The sequence below is a fragment of the Magallana gigas genome, chromosome 4 (assembly GCF_963853765.1).
Source record: "Magallana gigas chromosome 4, xbMagGiga1.1, whole genome shotgun sequence".
Taxonomy (NCBI): Eukaryota; Metazoa; Mollusca; class Bivalvia; order Ostreida; family Ostreidae; genus Magallana; species Magallana gigas.
The window spans coordinates 8,813,208-8,832,472 of record NC_088856.1 but is presented as its reverse complement, the minus strand read 5'-3'; the positions used below and the strand labels follow the sequence as shown (position 1 = coordinate 8,832,472).

Here is a 19,265-nt window from a genome sequence, read left to right as displayed (position 1 = left end):
TTGAATACTCCTTGGTCACCCTGAGTTTCATCAGTTCCCATTTCTACAATACGTAATTATATCCCAAATACAGATATTATGTCAGCAGGTTAAAACAAAATGAGTCAAGTTTTGCAATAAAAAAGAGTCTAGAACATGTATCTGAACTATTGGGTCACACATGTCAAACCACATTATAGGGCCTACATTTATCAAATACCAATACTACTCCAATCTGTCAAGAACATGGACTCGTAATATGGTTTGACATTTAAGACAAACTGATTGGTAAGCATCAACACATGGACATTGTGCTGATTTTGCTGACTCTAAGACTTGCTGGTCCTGATTTGAATGGCCAATTAGTTAGACAATATTGCAAATCTGATGAATGTATCAAATACATTACCATTGCCAAAATCCTCAATGAATGTTTCGTTGGTTGTCTTGGAGCCATCACTATCTTTCTCGGTGTAGAGCCCAGGCTCTCCTGTGCAGGTTGCTGATACATATCTTTGGTTTTCCTCACTGATGCTGAAAACTCCTTGGTCACCCTGAGTTTCATCAGTTCTCATTTCTACAATACGTAATTATATCCCAAATACAGATATTTTGTCAGCAGGTTAAAACAAAATGAGTCAGGTTTTGCAATATAAAAGAGTCTAGAACATGTATCTGAACTATTGGGTCACACATGTCACACCACACTATAGGGCCTACATTTATATTCATCAAATACCAATACTTCTCCATTCTCTCAAGAACATGGACCCTATAATATAGGGTTACATTTAAGACACAACCTATTGCTAAGCATCAACACATGGCATTTTTTGCTCAAAATAATGGCATAATAGTTAAACAATATTGTAAATCATATGAACGTATCAAATACATTACCATTGCCTAGATCCTCCATGGATGTTTCATTGGTTGTCTTGGAGCCATCACTATCTTTCTCGGTGTAGAGCCCAGCCTCTCCTGTGCAGGTTGCTGATACATATCTTTGGTTTTCCTCACTGATGCTGAAAACTCCTTGGTCACCCTGAGTTTCATCAGTTCTCATTTCTACAATACGTAATCATATCCCAAATACAGATAAAATTTCAGCAAGTTTCAAAAATGAGTCAAGTTTTGCAATAAGAAAGAGTCTAGAACATGTATCTGAACTATTGGGTCACACACGTCAAACCACATTATAGGGCCTACATTTATCAAATACCAATTCTACTCCAATCTGTCAAGAACATGGACCCTATCATATGGGGTTACATTTAAGACAAACCAATTGCTTAGCATCAACACTTGGACATTTTGGCTGATTTTAATGGCCTATTAGTTAGACAATATTGTAAATCATATGAACGTATCAAATACATTACCATTGCCAAAATCCTCAATGAATGTTTCATTGGTTGTCTTGGAGCCATCACTATCTTTCTCGGTGTAGAGCCCAGGCTCTCCGGTGAAGGTTGCTGATACATATCTTTGGTTTTCCTCACTGATGCTGAAAACTCCTTGGTCACCCTGAGTTTCATCAGTTCTCATTTCTACAATACGTAATTATATCCCAAATACAGATATTTTGTCAGCAGGTTAAAACAAAATGAGTCAGGTTTTGCAATAAAAAAGAGTCTAGAACATGTATCTGAACTATTGGGTCACACATGTCAAACCACACTATAGGGCCTACATTTATATTTATCAAATACCAATACTTTTCCATTCTCTCAAGAACATGGACCCTATAATATGGGGTTACATTTAAGACACAACCTATTGCTAAGCATCAACACATGGCATTTTTTGCTGAAAATAATGGCATAATAGTTAAACAATATTGTAAATCATATGAACGTATCAAATACATTACCATTGCCTAGATCCTCCATGGATGTTTCATTGGTTGTCTTGGAGCCATCACTATCTTTCTCGGTGTAGAGCCCAGCCTCTCCTGTGCAGGTTGCTGAAACATATCTTTGGTTTTCCTCACTGATGCTGAATACTCCTTGGTCACCCTGAGTTTCATCAGTTCTCATTTCTACAATACATAATCATATCCCAAATACAGATAAAATTTCAGCAAGTTTCAAAAATGAGTCAAGTTTTGCAATAAAAAAGAGTCTAGAACATGTATCTGAACTATTGGGTCACACATGTCACACCACACTATAGGGCCTACATTTATCAATACCAATACTACTCCAAACTGTCAAGAACATGGACCCTATAATATGGGGTTACATTTAAGACATAACCAATTGTTAAGCATCAACATGTGGACAGTTTTTGCTGTAAATAATGGCATAATAGTTAGACAATATTGTAAATCATATGAACGTATCAAATACATTACCATTGCCTAGATCCTCCATGGATGTTTCATTGGTTGTCTTGGAGCCATCACTATCTTTCTCGGTGTAGAGCCCAGGCTCTCCGGTGAAGGTTGCTGATACATATCTTTGGTTTTCCTCACTGATGCTGAAAACTCCTTGGTCACCCTGAGTTTCATCAGTTCTCATTTCTACAATACGTAATTATATCCCAAATACAGATATTTTGTCAGCAGGTTAAAACAAAATGAGTCAGGTTTTGCAATAAAAAAGAGTCTAGAACATGTATCTGAACTATTGGGTCACACATGTCACACCACACTATAGGGCCTACATTTATATTTATCAAATACCAATACTTCTCCATTCTCTCAAGAACATGGACCCTATAATATAGGGTTACATTTAAGACACAACCTATTGCTAAGCATCAACACATGGCATTTTTTGCTGAAAATAATGGCATAATAGTTAAACAATATTGTAAATCATATGAACGTATCAAATACATTACCATTGCCTAGATCCTCCATGGATGTTTCATTGGTTGTCTTGGAGCCATCACTATCTTTCTCGGTGTAGAGCCCAGCCTCTCCTGTGCAGGTTGCTGAAACATATCTTTGGTTTTCCTCACTGATGCTGAATACTCCTTGGTCACCCTGAGTTTCATCAGTTCTCATTTCTACAATACATAATCATATCCCAAATACAGATAAAATTTCAGCAAGTTTCAAAAATGAGTCAAGTTTTGCAATAAAAAAGAGTCTAGAACATGTATCTGAACTATTGGGTCACACATGTCACACCACACTATAGGGCCTACATTTATCAATACCAATACTACTCCAAACTGTCAAGAACATGGACCCTATAATATGGGGTTACATTTAAGACATAACCAATTGTTAAGCATCAACATGTGGACAGTTTTTGCTGTAAATAATGGCATAATAGTTAGACAATATTGTAAATCATATGAACGTATCAAATACATTACCATTGCCTAGATCCTCCATGGATGTTTCATTGGTTGTCTTGGAGCCATCACTATCTTTCTCGGTGTAGAGCCCAGGCTCTCCGGTGCAGGTTGCTGAAGCATATCTTTGGTTTTCCTCACTGATGCTGAAAACTCCTTGGTCACCCTGAGTTTCATCAGTTCTCATTTCTACAATACGTAATCATATCCCAAATACAGATATTTTGTCAGCAGGTTAAAACAAAATGAGTCAGGTTTTGCAATAAAAAAGAGTCTAGAACATGTATCTGAACTATTGGGTCACACATGTCACACCACACTATAGGGCCTACATTTATATTTATCAAATACCAATACTTCTCCATTCTCTCAAGAACATGGACCCTATAATATAGGGTTACATTTAAGACACAACCTATTGCTAAGCATCAACACATGGCATTTTTTGCTGAAAATAATGGCATAATAGTTAAACAATATTGTAAATCATATGAACGTATCAAATACATTACCATTGCCTAGATCCTCCATGGATGTTTCATTGGTTGTCTTGGAGCCATCACTATCTTTCTCGGTGTAGAGCCCAGCCTCTCCTGTGCAGGTTGCTGAAACATATCTTTGGTTTTCCTCACTGATGCTGAATACTCCTTGGTCACCCTGAGTTTCATCAGTTCCCATTTCTACAATACGTAATTATATCCCAAATACAGATATTATGTCAGCAGGTTAAAACAAAATGAGTCAAGTTTTGCAATAAAAAAGAGTCTAGAACATGTATCTGAACTATTGGGTCACACATGTCAAACCACATTATAGGGCCTACATTTATCAAATACCAATACTACTCCAATCTGTCAAGAAGATAGACTCGTAATATGGTTTGACATTTAAGACAAACTGATTGGTAAGCATCAACACATGGACATTGTGCTGATTTTGCTGACTCTAGGACTCTAGGATTTGCTGGTCCTGATTTGAATGGCCTATTAGTTAGACAATATTGCAAATCTTATGAATGTATCAAATACATTACCATTGCCTAGATCCTCCATGGATGTTTCATTGGTTGTCTTGGAGCCATCACTATCTTTCTCGGTGTAGAGCCCAGCCTCTCCTGTGCAGGTTGCTGAAACATATCTTTGGTTTTCCTCACTGATACTGAATACTCCTTGGTCACCCTGAGTTTCATCAGTTCTCATTTCTACAATACATAATCATATCCCAAATACAGATAAAATTTCAGCAAGTTTCAAAAATGAGTCAAGTTTTGCAATAAAAAAGAGTCTAGAACATGTATCTGAACTATTGGGTCACACATGTCACACCACACTATAGGGCCTACATTTATCAATACCAATACTACTCCAAACTGTCAAGAACATAGACCCTATAATATGGGGTTACATTTAAGACATAACCAATTGTTAAGCATCAACATGTGGACAGTTTTTGCTGTAAATAATGGCATAATAGTTAGACAATATTGTAAATCATATGAACATATCAAATACATTACCATTGCCAAAATCCTCAATGAATGTTTCATTGGTTGTCTTGGAGCCATCACTATTTTTCTCGGTGTAGAGCCCAGGCTCTCCTGTGAAGGTTGCTGAAGCATATCTTTGGTTTTCCTCACTGATGCTGAAAACTCCTTGGTCACCCTGAGTTTCATCAGTTCTCATTTCTACAATACATAATCATATCCCAAATACAGATATACTGTCAGCAAGTTGAAACAAAATGAGTCAAGTTTTGCAATAAAAATGAGTCTAGAACATGTATCTGAACTATAGGGTCACACATGTCAAACCACATTATAGGGCCTACATTTATCAAATACCAATACTACTCCAATCTGTCAAGAAGATAGACTCTGTAATATAGTTTGACATTTAAGACAAACTGATTGGTAAGCATCAACACATGGACATTGTGCTGATTTTGCTGACTCTAGGACTCTAGGATTTGCTGGTCATGATTTGAATGGCCTATTTGTTAGACAATATTGCAAATCTTATGAATGTATCAAATACATTACCATTGCCAAAATCCTCAATGAATATTTCATTGGTTGTCTTGGAGCCATCACTATCTTTCTCGGTGTAGAGCCCAGGCTCTCCTTTGAAGGTTGCTGGTACATATCTTTGGTTTTCCTCACTGATACTGAAAACTCCTTGGTCATCCTGCCTTTCGTCAGATCTTATTTCTACATTATGGATTGAATCATTTTTAGTCAACAAAAGTAAAAAAAATGGATTCAGCTCTTAAGGCACTGATCAAGAACATCAAGAGCACTAGATAAATAGTTATATTCTACAGTTTAAATTTCTTAGCATGCTTTTAAAACTCAAGTTTCTAAAATCTGAAGAAACCTTCACCACACATTAACAAATAAATTTCAAATTTAAACAGAACAGCCCTTTGTAAATTATTTCATTTACCATAAAAATGCAAATGTATTGAAAGCCTTCTTATTGTTGAGATAAAAGATCATTGACTTACTTCTTGAGAATAAATACTACATTGTATTGTAATTTCGTGCGAAGCTCTACTCCTATAATTAAATTACATTCTTTTAATTTAATGGCCCAGAAATCCACGTAAAAGCTTTAGATCAACTATCATTCTTGCAATTAGGCGTCTAGGGGTCATTTCACAATATTATGTACTCAAGTATGAAAAAAAAAATCTACAGTAATAATTGACAAATTTTTCATATGATTACAAGTAAACATAAAAGATAAATAGCTAGTAAATTTAATATGGCAACTGTGTTGGTCACTGCTTTTTATTGCCCTACCGGTTTTCATCGGAGGGGACTATAGCTTTCCTATGCATCTGTCAGTCCGTCTGTCTGTCCCATTTCAGTTTTCCACACTTTTTTTCTTTATGCGTTTCAGGAATAATATGAAATTTGCTGAACAGCTTCAAAATGTCAAACTACAGATCAGGTTTACACTTTTGTAGCACTTGGTTGACATATTTTCTAGAAAATTAATTTTTTGATATTCCAATTTTTTAATGTTCGGGTTCGTTATCGTGCTAGGTATCAAATAAACGAGGAAAGTATGTTGTCAATGCACGATAATTAATCTCGTGCATTACTTGGACTATTCCTTTTATTGTTTCTGACAAACAAATACGTTCTGTAAAATAGTGTCAAGCATTGTGTTGTAAATTTAATCGACAGGGTTTCTTTTATTATTGCAATCGGGTTCGCTATCGGGTTGGTCTGTTGAGACAGTAAGAAATGATATTCTGCATAACAGTGCATTGTTTTCACAAATGTCTACAAACCGGTAGGGGACATGTATTGCTTATGCAATACTCTCAGAATGCTTGTTGAATTTGTTTTCAAAACAGATGCATGTATTTCTAAAAAATTATTTCTTCTTTGTCTAACGAGGCTGCCTTAATTATAAAATATCAGGGATTTCTTTATTACTTAATGATATTTTTAGGGATACTTGTATCTGCCAAGGAACTGGACAAGAGAAGAGTATATCTAACAAGATGCAAAACTACATGTTTAAAAAATATCTCACTTGTCCTTTCCAAAGTTCAAGCTTTCAGACATTTGCATTTTTGCGAGGCTACAACGAACTAAACCAAAATTTCAACAGTAATATACAAGTCATTACCTTTACCCGATCTTAAAAATCTCTGTAAAATATTCAAACACTATTGAGTGAAACCTATATAAATATAATTTATTCTTGCATCTACTGTGCAAATTCTGTTTCTTTGAATTCTTATCTGCTACAAGATTTTGTTTTAAACATCCTGGTTTCAGACATTTATGATTATGCTAAAAGTTTCCTTTTACATTAATGAAGCTAAATCTAAATAAATGAGCATACTTGAAATTTTGTTTGACTTGTTTGACTTCATTAAATATATGTGACTTTTTGTTGCCTAATTTGGTTATGAAGGATAAATTTTAACTACCTTTTTTCGCCAAAAAAAGTCAACGTTCTTTCCATAGTTGTATCTGATTTCTTCACCAGCTTTTATGTCATTAACAGCAAAAATACAAAGATGGGGCTCTGCAAACCCCTCATGAAGCACCTTTATATTAGCATTAGGATCTATATGTTCATCATTTATGAGTCTTGCCATGGAGCCGTCATCTTCCGAGGCATCAATCCTGAAAAAGAAAACTTGCATATACACACTAGTTAAAAACCGATATTAAAATTGATCCTACTGGAAAATGTGTATGTTGTAAGAAATTAAGTCCTCTGTAAAAAGTAAGATTGAGATTTTGACATTCAATCTTTTCAGTCTTCTAGGATTCATGTTAATAGAATTTCATGATAATTTTCTGCCTGTTGAGTCGTTTATGTTAAATGTTATACCCTTCCGAAATGTTATTCATGTCATTTAATGCACATGTCTATTAAAAATTCAACCCCAACAACTATTATATTTATCTTATGTTAAATTTTAACAACTAACAAGTTAACAACCATTCAATAGAACATTTCAAGGAAAAGGCACACAAATTTGGCATGAAATGATTGTGTCACACCTTTTATTGGAGACAGACTGATCCAATAGTATAGAAAAATAGAATCAAAGGCCTGAAGGGCCTAAGAGTCGACTCGCTGTGAACACGTCAATATTTTGATGTATTTGTTTTTATTACATTGTAAGTAATACATAAAAAAATTCTGTCTTTTGTAAATAAATTAAACATAGGTGAACAAAGATTACAGGGCTCATTGTGGCAGACATCACCTTTATGAGACCAGCTTTATCATATTATAATATATTATAATAATATTTAGATATCCTATTTATCTAAAACATCATCTTTCACGATTCATGATTTCAACTTATCTTTGATATGTTGTAGCCAGTGATAATAAGATACTTCTATACTTCATTCATGATTATTTCCAATTATGTGTGTTGAAAGCAGAAAAGAGTCAATAAATGTCCGATTCCTGAATCATCAACTTGTGTCAGTACTTTCAGTCCTTTGATTCAACACGTTCTGTTGACATTTCACTAATAGACTGGCAATGCCTGCCAGACCGGCAATGCATAATATCGTAGGATAGATACAAAGGACCAGTATATTTCAATGACGATGAAATATGAGCTATTTGCATTATATTGCACATTATCAATTCACGTTTGTGCTCAAAATCCACACCAAGAGATTGATGATGTCCAGCAAGGGTCCTCTCGCTTTGCGAGCTGGGTTTTTCTAAAAATAGATTTTACGCTAAATATGGAACAAGGTTTTCCCCGTGTAAGTTGTCGAATTCATGGGTGGCGATTGAACAAAAACTACTTTGATTTGTTTTATTTTTTTAAACATTAAGAAAAACTTCATAAACATATGTGTAAAAAAAGATAAGATTGTTCAACCATTTCAAATTGGCAATCACGCAAACAAAAGAGGTTAATGCATGCATTATTTTCATTAGCGCATGAATAATGTAGTGCAAAATTTTCGCAGAAACAGCTATGATAACAAAGACTCGCTCGCTTCGCTAGCCGACTCAAAAAAAGGTAACACGGACATGTCACTCCGTATAGGGAATATGCATGCGAAAAGGGTAAGAAAGCAACACATCAATATTTTGCATCAGTAAAATTGTTTCTGCTAACTGTTGTTAAAATGCATATAACAATCTGCACACACAAAATTTAGTTGTCTAGCTTTCAATCTTTAGTTTCACACTATAGAAAAAGTTATCCTTAACTTGCCTGATGCTCTAGGCAATTATGTGAAAAAACATCAGATGAAGATTAGGGCATGGAAAAGCATTCAGATGCATAGACAGAATACTAAGACATTTAATAGTGATACATATATACCTTTCTTTACTGCATGTCTGTATTCCATGAAAGGAATAACCTTGTCCACCTCACACTAATATAGAAGATAACTACACAAATGAAAAGCAAGAATATGGATGATATTATTTCCGTTACAAGGAGAGTTACAAGGAGATTTTCTTCTTCCATTTTCTTTTCCATGCCACTTCCTGTCACATGTTTATGACCCAATAATACTGTGCTACATGTACATACACATATCCAAGAGTCTTAGACCCAACAGCAATATATATAATATTTCTAGACCCAACATTTTCATTATCTACTTTTGAGAAAAAAAAAGTCTTCATCAGTCCTCATTATTACCAGTAACTGATCATGAAATATATCCACTTGTCCATCCATCAAGTTTCCAACCCCATTAATGTAACGTTACTTGTCAGAATTCCTAATTAACTTGCCCATATCTGAACATATATATAAGGAATTTTGAAGTGCTAAAAAATATATCGATATTGTTATTTAACATTAATTTGTAAATCAAAACAATTAGGGAATAAAGTCTTCTCATTTGCTATTGGCAACCATTAATGTTGATTTAACAGTCGCAAACCAAGTTTTATCGGCAAGTGGAGCCCATAAAACAGATGTTTTAGATTCTAACTTTAGTGCAAATTATGCATTTTGTTTGATGTTAACACAAGCTTTTGTTGAGTTTTTTTTTATAAGAAATATATGTCAATAAAGTTTGTGTTTTAACGTCATTCTTTTTTTATGACACGTACAATCAAAAGCTTTCACTCTCGTTAATGCTTGTTTAACTCCGTAAAAAAATTAGTGCATTAGCCAATCAAAATGCTTTTACTAAACAATTGGCAAACACAGTATTACTGTATGCAACTTAGTCTTGATCACCATTGTCAATTAACAATATCTATAGTGAAAAGAGACTGAACCCTTTTGAACCCTGATGGCAGCATTTCAAAACTATGACAGCTAGTGGCTAAAAATTCTGTGGAATATAAATTTAAAAAAAATATTCACAATATTCTATAAATTTAAAAAGATTCTCTTGCTGATCAGACAAGTGTGCCTGGAAATCAACCTGCCTAATCACAAAATGAACTAGACACAGACAATCATGAGACACATGCCCTAGACATTAGGGCTAGTGGACTTGTGCATCATGTCTCCCTGATCTTCTAAACTTCTTTCTAATTTGCTTTGAAAGAAAAGTGAAGTGTCACTATATTTTGGGTCTAGGTTAGTCCCCCATAAGCGTAGAATCCCTTCACAAGAGAACATTGAACCTCATGTCAATCATTACTTCTGTTCCACATGGACAAACTTTCTTACTTTAAAACACAAGTTACTCGATCCCTTCGACTTTGTTGCGAAGAAAAATAACATACATGATTTGAAAAGGAAAATTTAAATGAGTGCACATTATCAAAGTAGTGATAAACATTAATTGTTTTTTTTTAGTCTACAGGGCAATTTGTCAGCCATTTACTGCCTCAAAAAAAAAAAACTCAGCATCTATATTGACCTACTAGTACACAAATGACTTACCAGTACTTGGTCTTCTTGTTGAAAAACTCAAATTTGTACGCACTCTCTTTAGGTTCTTCGAAGCATAATTTTCCTCTGTATTCTGCAATAAAATCCCCTTTACATAGAGGTTTTTCTGTTACAACTCCCCAGTCTGCAAAAAATAAAGAATTCTAACATCAGAGATTAACAAACGTTTCAGAATCTAAGAAACAGGTGGTGATTATTTTCATTTCTACTAAAGCTATTGCCAAGATCAAAGAAATGCTGTAGACATTATTCACTAGGGCTGGGACGATACTGTACTTAGCCGATTCGGTACATATCACGATACATGAGATGCGATACGATACATATCACGATACATTGCAACTAAAAGAAACATGAATAATGGTTTAAAATTTATTCAATCTGTCGATGTACTACTGCATGTCCAAAGTTATTTTATTATATTTTAAATGAGTGTAGCACAATTTACAAATTACTATAGTCTCGTATACACTACTTTTTCAAAAACAAGTACCGGTAATCCAAAAGTTTTCAACACCCCAAGATTTAGCTTCCTAACAGTTTTGACAACTTTACAAAATTGCAACTATTTCTTAAATCTAAATAGAAGTGAAACAACTCACTACTGTATCAATTCACCAAGTCTATAGTTTCAGTAGTGTTTACATCAATAGCAAACAAACAAGTATTTTTGTAATGTTTATAAGAAAAATGTGTTTATGTTACTAGGAGCAACTGGGGCAAAATATCAACACTTCATTCACTAGAGTTTTATTAATTAATGCAAAGAATACCTAAGAAAAAATAATTAATATAAACCAGGAGCAACCCATGTGCATGAAACTTACAGGTAAAAAATTACATGTACTTACGTATCTCATCACTAATCCAAACTTTTTTTAGGAATTCTATATCCCTTTTTCTTTCAATGCATTCTTTGGCCACCATTAGAGGCTTTTTACGTTTGTTGTTTCTTCTGAAAGTGTATGTTGATCAGCTGATAGAAAACAAAGCTATTATATGCTTGTGCCCCCTCAATAATAACATCTGATGACCTTATTTTTGGGGGGGTTCATTTTTTTTTTAACTTTCAAAATGTATGGTTGTGCCCCCCCCCCCCCCCCCCCCCCCCCAACAGAGCTGTGGAAAATTGCCGGTCATGCCGGCAAGACTGGCTTAATTTAGCAAAGACTGACATAAGGACCGGCTGACCGAATCCGATGTTGTTTGCCCTGTCACAGTCAGCATAAGGCAAAATAAAAAAAACCGCAAAATGCAATTGCTGTAAATGTGTTGTTTCTTGATGCATCAGTATTCCTCAGACAACTTCCCTAACATGCGAGTACCAGTTATTGCCTAAAAATACACAAGTTTTCTTTATTACTCTCTTCATGTAAGCTGTCATTTAAAAATTTCGATGAAAATCTCTGCACTGTTCATTTATTTAATTTGAGGAATCATTTTTATTTTATTCTCATCAATATTAACTTACTTCTGGCTAAAATTAAACCCTGTCCATGACCTCCGATTTACAGGAAGTTCGAGTACCCATTATTGCTGCTCATATCTTTTCGTTATTTTTCCAGTAATTAATCGGTAAAAGGTCAAAATGTAAAAAGAATCTAACGATATAAGATAAAATGTAAGAATATAACATAAAAAATTATGTCATAACCGCACCTGCAGTATGTGTTTTTAAATTTTATTTTAGTTTTCCAAACATTATTTTAACTGTTGGTATTCGGACAGGCATAATTCATTCGGACAAGCAAAGTTTATTGACATGTGATGTCTGTCCGAATGACTGACTTTCAAGAAAATATTTCCACAGCTCTGCAAAAGTGAAATTGCTTCCTACGGACATGGTTCGGTTCATACAGGCACTTCACTCGAGTGTTAAAAAGAATAGAGAATATAACCCTGACACTTTTAAAATCCTTGTTTCTGTACTTTTTAGGTATAAGTCAAGACAATTCAGTTTCGCAGAGGAATTTCGAACTCCAATAGAAACGACAGTTTCTTCAGCATTGTACCTTTCAAATATTGATCAATCTTTAATAGTGCTCATATTTATATAACAAAATTAATTCCATTGGACCCTATTAAAGCAGTGAAAATGTAAAAATGTATATATACCTCTGCATCGTGGTTAAAACCAATTCGTGGGTCTTCGGTGAATTTCGGTTCATTCCGCCTCCAATTTCGCGCCATTTTCACGCGACTTCTGATTGGACAATGACAATATGTGATCCTCACGGGAAATTAAGGCCCAACAGTTCAGGTTTCAGACAAACAGCTAAATTTACACATTTTCCCGATTGTAAGGAAATAGAACTACGATTAATTGTTGGGTCTATAATTGTTGGGTCGATGACCCGACAGCTCAAAAAAGACCCGACAATTAAACAAAGACCCAACAACAAGCTCATAAATTTGCAGTTGACCAGACAATTGACCAAGTTTAAAACTATATATATATATATATATATATATATATATATATATATATAGTACCATGCAGTGTGTATGTTAATTTCTTTGCTTCCCTAATTACAGTGGTCCATATCAGCAGTGACGTCATTTCAAGCCACCAATGGAGAGGGTCCTGACGTAAAACCTGACGACAAGAGCACGGTCCAGACGTCGACTGATTGCGAGAAGAGCGAGTCTTTGTGTAGACCCTCCAAACTCTGTGTAATTCTCTAGATCAGATGTGTTGATGCCCAACTCCGAACTCTGTCAGTGTAGTTCTCTAGACTCAGCGTATTAACGCCAAACTCCAAACTCTGTGTAATTCTCTAGAATCATTGTATTAACGCCAAACTCCAAACTCGGTGTAATATTCTCTAGACTCAATTTATTAACGCCACACTCCAAACTCTGTGTAATTCTCTAGACTCAGAGTTTTAATGCCAAACTCCAAACTCTGTGTAATTCTCTAGACTCAGTGTATTAACGCCAAACTGAGTGAGACCAGTCTTGTACAACAACATTTAGTTCGCCAAAAAATGGGGAGTTGGATTTGACAATTTTAAAAAATGTTTGGTATCGTAAAGAGCATGCATGTTCAATTCAGTGTGCTATCAGAATAGAACCGACAGTAAAACAATTCCTATATGTGTTTCTTGTAAAGTGACAAACGATTATAAACATCATGACAGAAAATTGTTTAAAAGTAATGGAATGCAAATAAATGTACAATATATTAATGGTTTTCTGCGAAATTCTACATCTTCTGTAAGTTGGACAAAAACACCATGCAGTCAATATTGATAGACATTGCAATACTATCTAGCCTGTGGCTTTATACAGTAGGAATTCAGAAAATAATTCATCACAGATGCATACAGGTACATACTGTTAGCAAACAGACAGAACGCTTAATATGGCATTCTGGGAAGCTTTATTTCACAGTTTCTGATCCGTAAGCGGTTATGCCTCAACCAGTCTCCGCTCTTTCATTTATGCGCATGATCTGTGAAGTGTTTGTGACGACACACTGTGACAGGTACTTCCGAATGGTGTACTACGTAATCACTGACGCTGCCTAGAAGCGTTCGACGTAACTTCCCGTGTCCACGACTTCCGATTATGATGTTGCTTGCTTGTGCTTCGTTTGCGAGTTGAATTATGGTCTCACCCGGTTTTCCATAGTGTGTTTTTACACGTCCGTTAATCTAATGAAGAAACGAAGAAAACACGTGGTGTTGAATTACAGTATGTAATGAAACTAGAGAATGGAACTAATTCTGTAGGATTGGCGATGCTTGTTATTATAGCATTAAATGATTTATTTTTGACGTCGTCGTGTCAATAACTGCCGTCAGGTGAGCAGACAAATTGAATAACGCGCGTTAGCGCGTTATGATAATTTGTCTGTTCACCTGACGGCAGTTATTGACACGACGACGTCAAAAATAAATCATTTAATACTTATATTTACATTCCCTTACTGAAGAAATCAATTGTTTACTTAAATAAATCGATATTAAGTGCAGATCACGGAGGGAGTGAATAAGTAACAGCAAGAACAGCTGTTTTGTAAAACCGGTTTAAACTGGTTTCCACATAGACTGTTGAGAGGAGATCAACGAGCATGGAAATATAATCCATGATAAATAACTCTTGAAATGTTGCTTTTTACAATAAAGTCAACTTTTTTGTCGAATAATTATAAAACATGGTGTTTTGACAACATTCATAAAATACATTTTTTAACCGATAACATAGAAATCACTGTTTGAGAACTACTTATGTAAATTACTCGTAAATTCATACGCAGTGAATATGTGTTGCATTTAGAGGCATTTAACCATCACTGAATTTAATGGAAAAACACAGTAGAATGTAAATATTTGGACATGAATTCAGGAAACGCCAATGACCTCTAAGTTGATTACCATGATCGTAAATTTGATTGAAATCAAGATGAAATGACAGGCTTCTTTTGCTTCATAACAGTTATAAGGATTTAAAAAAACAAAAAACAAACCCGCAGTTTGCAAATTTGATTTTTTCTCTGTTTTTTTTTATTTCACTCTTTAACAAACTATATTCAATTTGATATAATGTTTAAAGTGCAAACATATTATCTAATATATACAAAATTATATTCCCCATTGAGTCCACATGCTATTTTAAAAATTGAAAAGATCCATTAAGTTTGTTTAATTTGGAAATGGCCGATATTCAATATTTGTTGGCTTCGTCAGATGATTAACAAAACAATCTAAATAACAAAGCAAATGGTATACTCGTCTGGTATTTGATTCGGAAGTTGGTAAGTAGGCGCAAAGTGAATACTATTACTTATTAGGTTAGTTACTGACTCACTACGGAAATATATTGGGTTGATCAATCTCATAGATGGCGAGGCGAAGCCGAGCCGTCTATGAGATTGGTCAACCCAATATATTTCCGTAGTGAGTCAGTAACTAACCTAATAAGTGTTTTGTTTTCCCGAGGACTATCAAGCGACACATTCATTCACAAATAGCTGTGATCTACGCAAAGCCATGTATACAAGATGCCTTATATCTCGTCCAATTAAACTCATTTAAACTCTTCAAAATTATCAATACCACCTTTCAAATGCGCTTTAAAAATCTTCGCTTCACCCATATTACTTACAATGTTTTGTTGCTATTCAATTTTAAACCTCTGCAGAGATTTGAGCAAATTTAGGCCTAGACGCTGCCATTTTGTTCTGCTCCAGACACAATAATGTGACGTCAATATTCAAAGGGCAACTACTCTAATTTAAAAATAATTTCAAAGGGCCACTACTCTAAATATTTTAATGACTTACTGAACACGATTTCTGTGTTAAATAATATGAAATATCGAGATGAGTAGGTGCGGCGGCGGCCAATGACGGCCATATTGCCTAATATTAATCCTCAAAGAACCTACATAGAGATATATGAGGCAATCACGTGCCATGTTTAATCCAATGAAAATGTGACATTTCAGTCCGAGGGAAAACAAAAACCAATAGGTATCTATCTAGCATATGTATGTCAACGTTTGCAGGAACCATATGCTTGGCCGAATTCAAATTTTGTTGAAATGTATTTTTTTTTTAATTGTAACATTCATTTCACATGAATTTTTTTTCTATTTTCAAAATTTATTTGATATTATATTCAGCTAGTGACTTGTGTAGGAAAGTGCAATGACATATGATGGTAAAGATTATATTTTGAAAATATTGATAAATTAATCAAACATTATGTATATTGAAAAAATGAATGTGTTTTATCTTAACTTACCCCGTGGGCTTTGAGTTTATTTTCTATATCTGTTTTGAATTTGTTTTCCGTTTCCTCCTCTTGTGATAAAATGTTACAGACTGACTGGATATCCGCCGTCCCCATCGCTAGTGTGAAGAAAGGAAGTCAGGGGAGAATTACTGTACAAGTTCCATTTGTATGGACAAAAAATAAGAACATGACCCTGAGACCATAAACTGAGAATTACGAAAATGTACAATGTATTTTGGGTTCCTTTTTATTTACTAGGGTAATCATTTCAAACCAGAAACCCCCTTGGATAATATTTCAAAAATGTTCATATAAACTCTCGTATAAATATTGATTTTGACATTATCAAAAAAGTAACTGCAAGTAAAACACATGCGCAGATCCAGAAAAATTTCAAGGGAGGGGGGGGGGGGCTGGTCCGACGCCTATTTTCGATAATTTTATTAAGTGAAAATTTTCCCCCAAAATCCGCACGTTATAGTTTAGACCTATTCTCAGCTTTATAAGGTCTTTAAGCCTGGTAAGTTTGCCGGAAACTAAGAGATTCCTGTGTTGTAGACTGGAGCCAGACAGAACCAGATGTGGAGATCGGGTCACTGAAATATTAGTGAACTATTGACGGCCAGATAAAGGCTCCACATTAAGAAGCTACCTGGGTAAGTAAAGAAGTCAAGGGCATTCTTTTGATAATGCTCGCACTGTCATTTCATTCATTGATTTTTGTGTTCACGTATGTCAGATAACTGCTTATATCAATATAGTTCCAGACTTTACGGTTTATGAATTAATTTTACATATCATAAATAATATATATTTACATCATATGAGTATAAGTATATTTCTCCCTTATATCGCCAGAAATCCGATTTAATTCATTTAAACAGTTAAAATGAGTTTTACTTGTTTAAAATTTTCAATTTCAATGAGTCCATGACTAGTAAGATCCACTGGAAATTGTTTATAAGTACATGTATAAGGCGGAGTTCAATTCAACTAATTTTGTCCACTAGGGCAGGTTAAGTTCTATATCTTCATACCCATATATTTATACATTTTCCAGCGTCTTTGTCTGTGATAACACTACGAATTGATTTTGTATTCTACAGTCCAATAAATTCAAATGAAGTATTGCTGGGGCGCAAGCAGGTTTTGCATAATAAAAAGAAATGAAGATCACATAAATATGTCAATATTCTAATAATTAATCGTACAATGCCGAAAAATATATAAATATAAGTGATATTGAATAATTTCTTTGAATATTATCTATCATAAATCCCTTCAAGCTTTATTGGATTTGACCACGCCCTGGCCAAAATTATCACCTCATAATGCCTGAAAATAATTCCTTATTCCTTATTCCTCATATAAACCACCAAAAGCATTGTATTGTACCTCCGTGGAACGCTTCATGTCTTTCTGAACAGTGAACAATGACCACGTGATCCCCAGCTCGTCTGAACTCTTTCTCGTACCCTGAAATTGTGAATAAAGTATTCCATAGGCAGACGTCGGAGATAATCGTTTACGGGAAAATGTGTCATTTGATCAACAATAATATCATTATTTAAAGAAAAACGAAATATACCATGACATCAGTGGCATGATATAATGACAGCAATGTCTAATAAGAAGCAAGGTCATTTGTCGTTCACCATGGTAACAATAATGTCCAACTGTTCGGATGAAGAAGCAGAAGATCTGTATATTGGTGATCAAATTTAATTCAGGCGTATCAAGATTTGGAAAACATTACATTTATAAATAAAAGGTATTCGTAGAAAAATGTCATAATTTTTGGATTTATGTTGTATTCCTTTTTTTCTTTTTTTCTTTTTTTTGCAAATCGTGTATTGCAATTTATCAGTATAAGGCTACTCCTGTTTTATGAAGGTTTAAATGTTATGTACCTATACAAAAATACTTACATTCGAATGCATATTCAGAATGCGCGCTGCCGTCCATTGCAATCACCACAGTTCTTAGTGACGTCATCCTGCTATAGTATTTACAATTCCAGCTTCAATAACGTGAAAAAATAAAGCATTTAATAGATTCAAGGGCTAAAATTGCGGAATGGTTGAGTCACGACAGATAGTATGTCCGGTCACTCGGCGGCCTCATTCCTGTGTTCGTCTGTTTATCTGATCACATTAAATCAACAGGTTGAAGAGTGACCCTGAAATAGACAAACGCACGTTCCTGATCAGTACTAGTGCTATCAAGATCACACCTCACACCGGTGATTATATGTTGTGTGTGTGTCAAGTACCTGCTTCCTGTTTCTAATGTACCCACACACATATATGCTTTATTTGCCACATATACCCACACACATGTGCCTCCTATCCCCAATGTTTCCCACATACATACTAAGTACCCAGACATAAAAGTGCCCTGTTCCCCAAATATACCCACACATATATGCCTCATGCTCCCCATATATACCCACAAATATTTGTATATGCCTCGTGTTCCCAATATGTACCCACACATATATGCCACCTGTTCCCTATGTATATAACCGCACATATATATGCTTCCTTTTCCCATGTATGTAGCCACACACTTATGCTTTCCTTTACTCATATATACCCACACCTATATGCCTTCTGTTCCCCTTGTATACCCACAGATATATGCCTAATGCTCCCCATATATACCTACACACAAATTCTTTATATGCTCCATGTACCAACACATATTGCTTTATGTGTTCCTTTTACCAACACATATATGACTCCTTTTCTCCATATATACCCACACAATATATGCTTTACGTGCCCCATGTACCAACATGCTCACACCTGCTTTATGTACCCCATGTACCCATACAAACATGCCTTTTATGTATACCCACAC

General features: G+C 34.8%; 3 protein-coding genes across 4 annotated transcripts in view; 1 reads left to right on the top strand and 2 right to left on the bottom strand.

The window, feature by feature from the left end:
* LOC105327441 (uncharacterized) overlaps positions 1-13,846 on the top strand; it is a 49,833-nt gene extending 35,987 nt beyond the window's left edge. The window contains exon 14 of the mRNA XM_034450435.2: positions 13,198-13,846. Within this exon, the coding sequence (XP_034306326.2) occupies positions 13,198-13,347 (150 nt within the window). The 3' untranslated portion in view covers positions 13,348-13,846. The remainder of the gene's footprint in view (positions 1-13,197) is intronic.
* Positions 4,324-12,993, bottom strand: LOC136274418 (N-lysine methyltransferase KMT5A-like). 2 transcript variants are annotated; one of them, XM_066081184.1, is made up of 7 exons: positions 12,778-12,988; positions 11,514-11,617; positions 10,654-10,786; positions 7,237-7,435; positions 5,327-5,494; positions 4,805-4,972; positions 4,324-4,489 (listed from the first exon to the last, which is right to left on the bottom strand). In XM_066081184.1, exons 1-5 carry the CDS (start codon positions 12,828-12,830, stop codon positions 5,489-5,491), a joined length of 495 nt encoding a protein of 164 aa, XP_065937256.1. In that variant the 5' UTR covers positions 12,831-12,988; the 3' UTR covers positions 4,324-4,489; positions 4,805-4,972; positions 5,327-5,488. The 2 variants fall into 2 exon arrangements, with proteins under 2 accessions (XP_065937256.1, XP_065937257.1); XM_066081185.1 differs by lacking the exons at positions 4,324-4,489; positions 4,805-4,972; positions 5,327-5,494; positions 7,237-7,435 and adding an exon at positions 9,121-9,175 and having other exon boundaries at positions 12,778-12,993.
* Positions 13,847-13,995: 149 nt separating the features above from the next.
* LOC105327436 (uncharacterized) lies at positions 13,996-18,561 on the bottom strand. The gene is made up of 4 exons (XM_011427915.4): positions 18,332-18,561; positions 17,799-17,879; positions 16,413-16,519; positions 13,996-14,318 (listed from the first exon to the last, which is right to left on the bottom strand). Exons 1-4 carry the CDS (start codon positions 18,396-18,398, stop codon positions 14,100-14,102), a joined length of 474 nt encoding a protein of 157 aa, XP_011426217.3. The 5' UTR covers positions 18,399-18,561; the 3' UTR covers positions 13,996-14,099.
* Between the last annotated feature and the right edge of the window lie 704 nt (positions 18,562-19,265).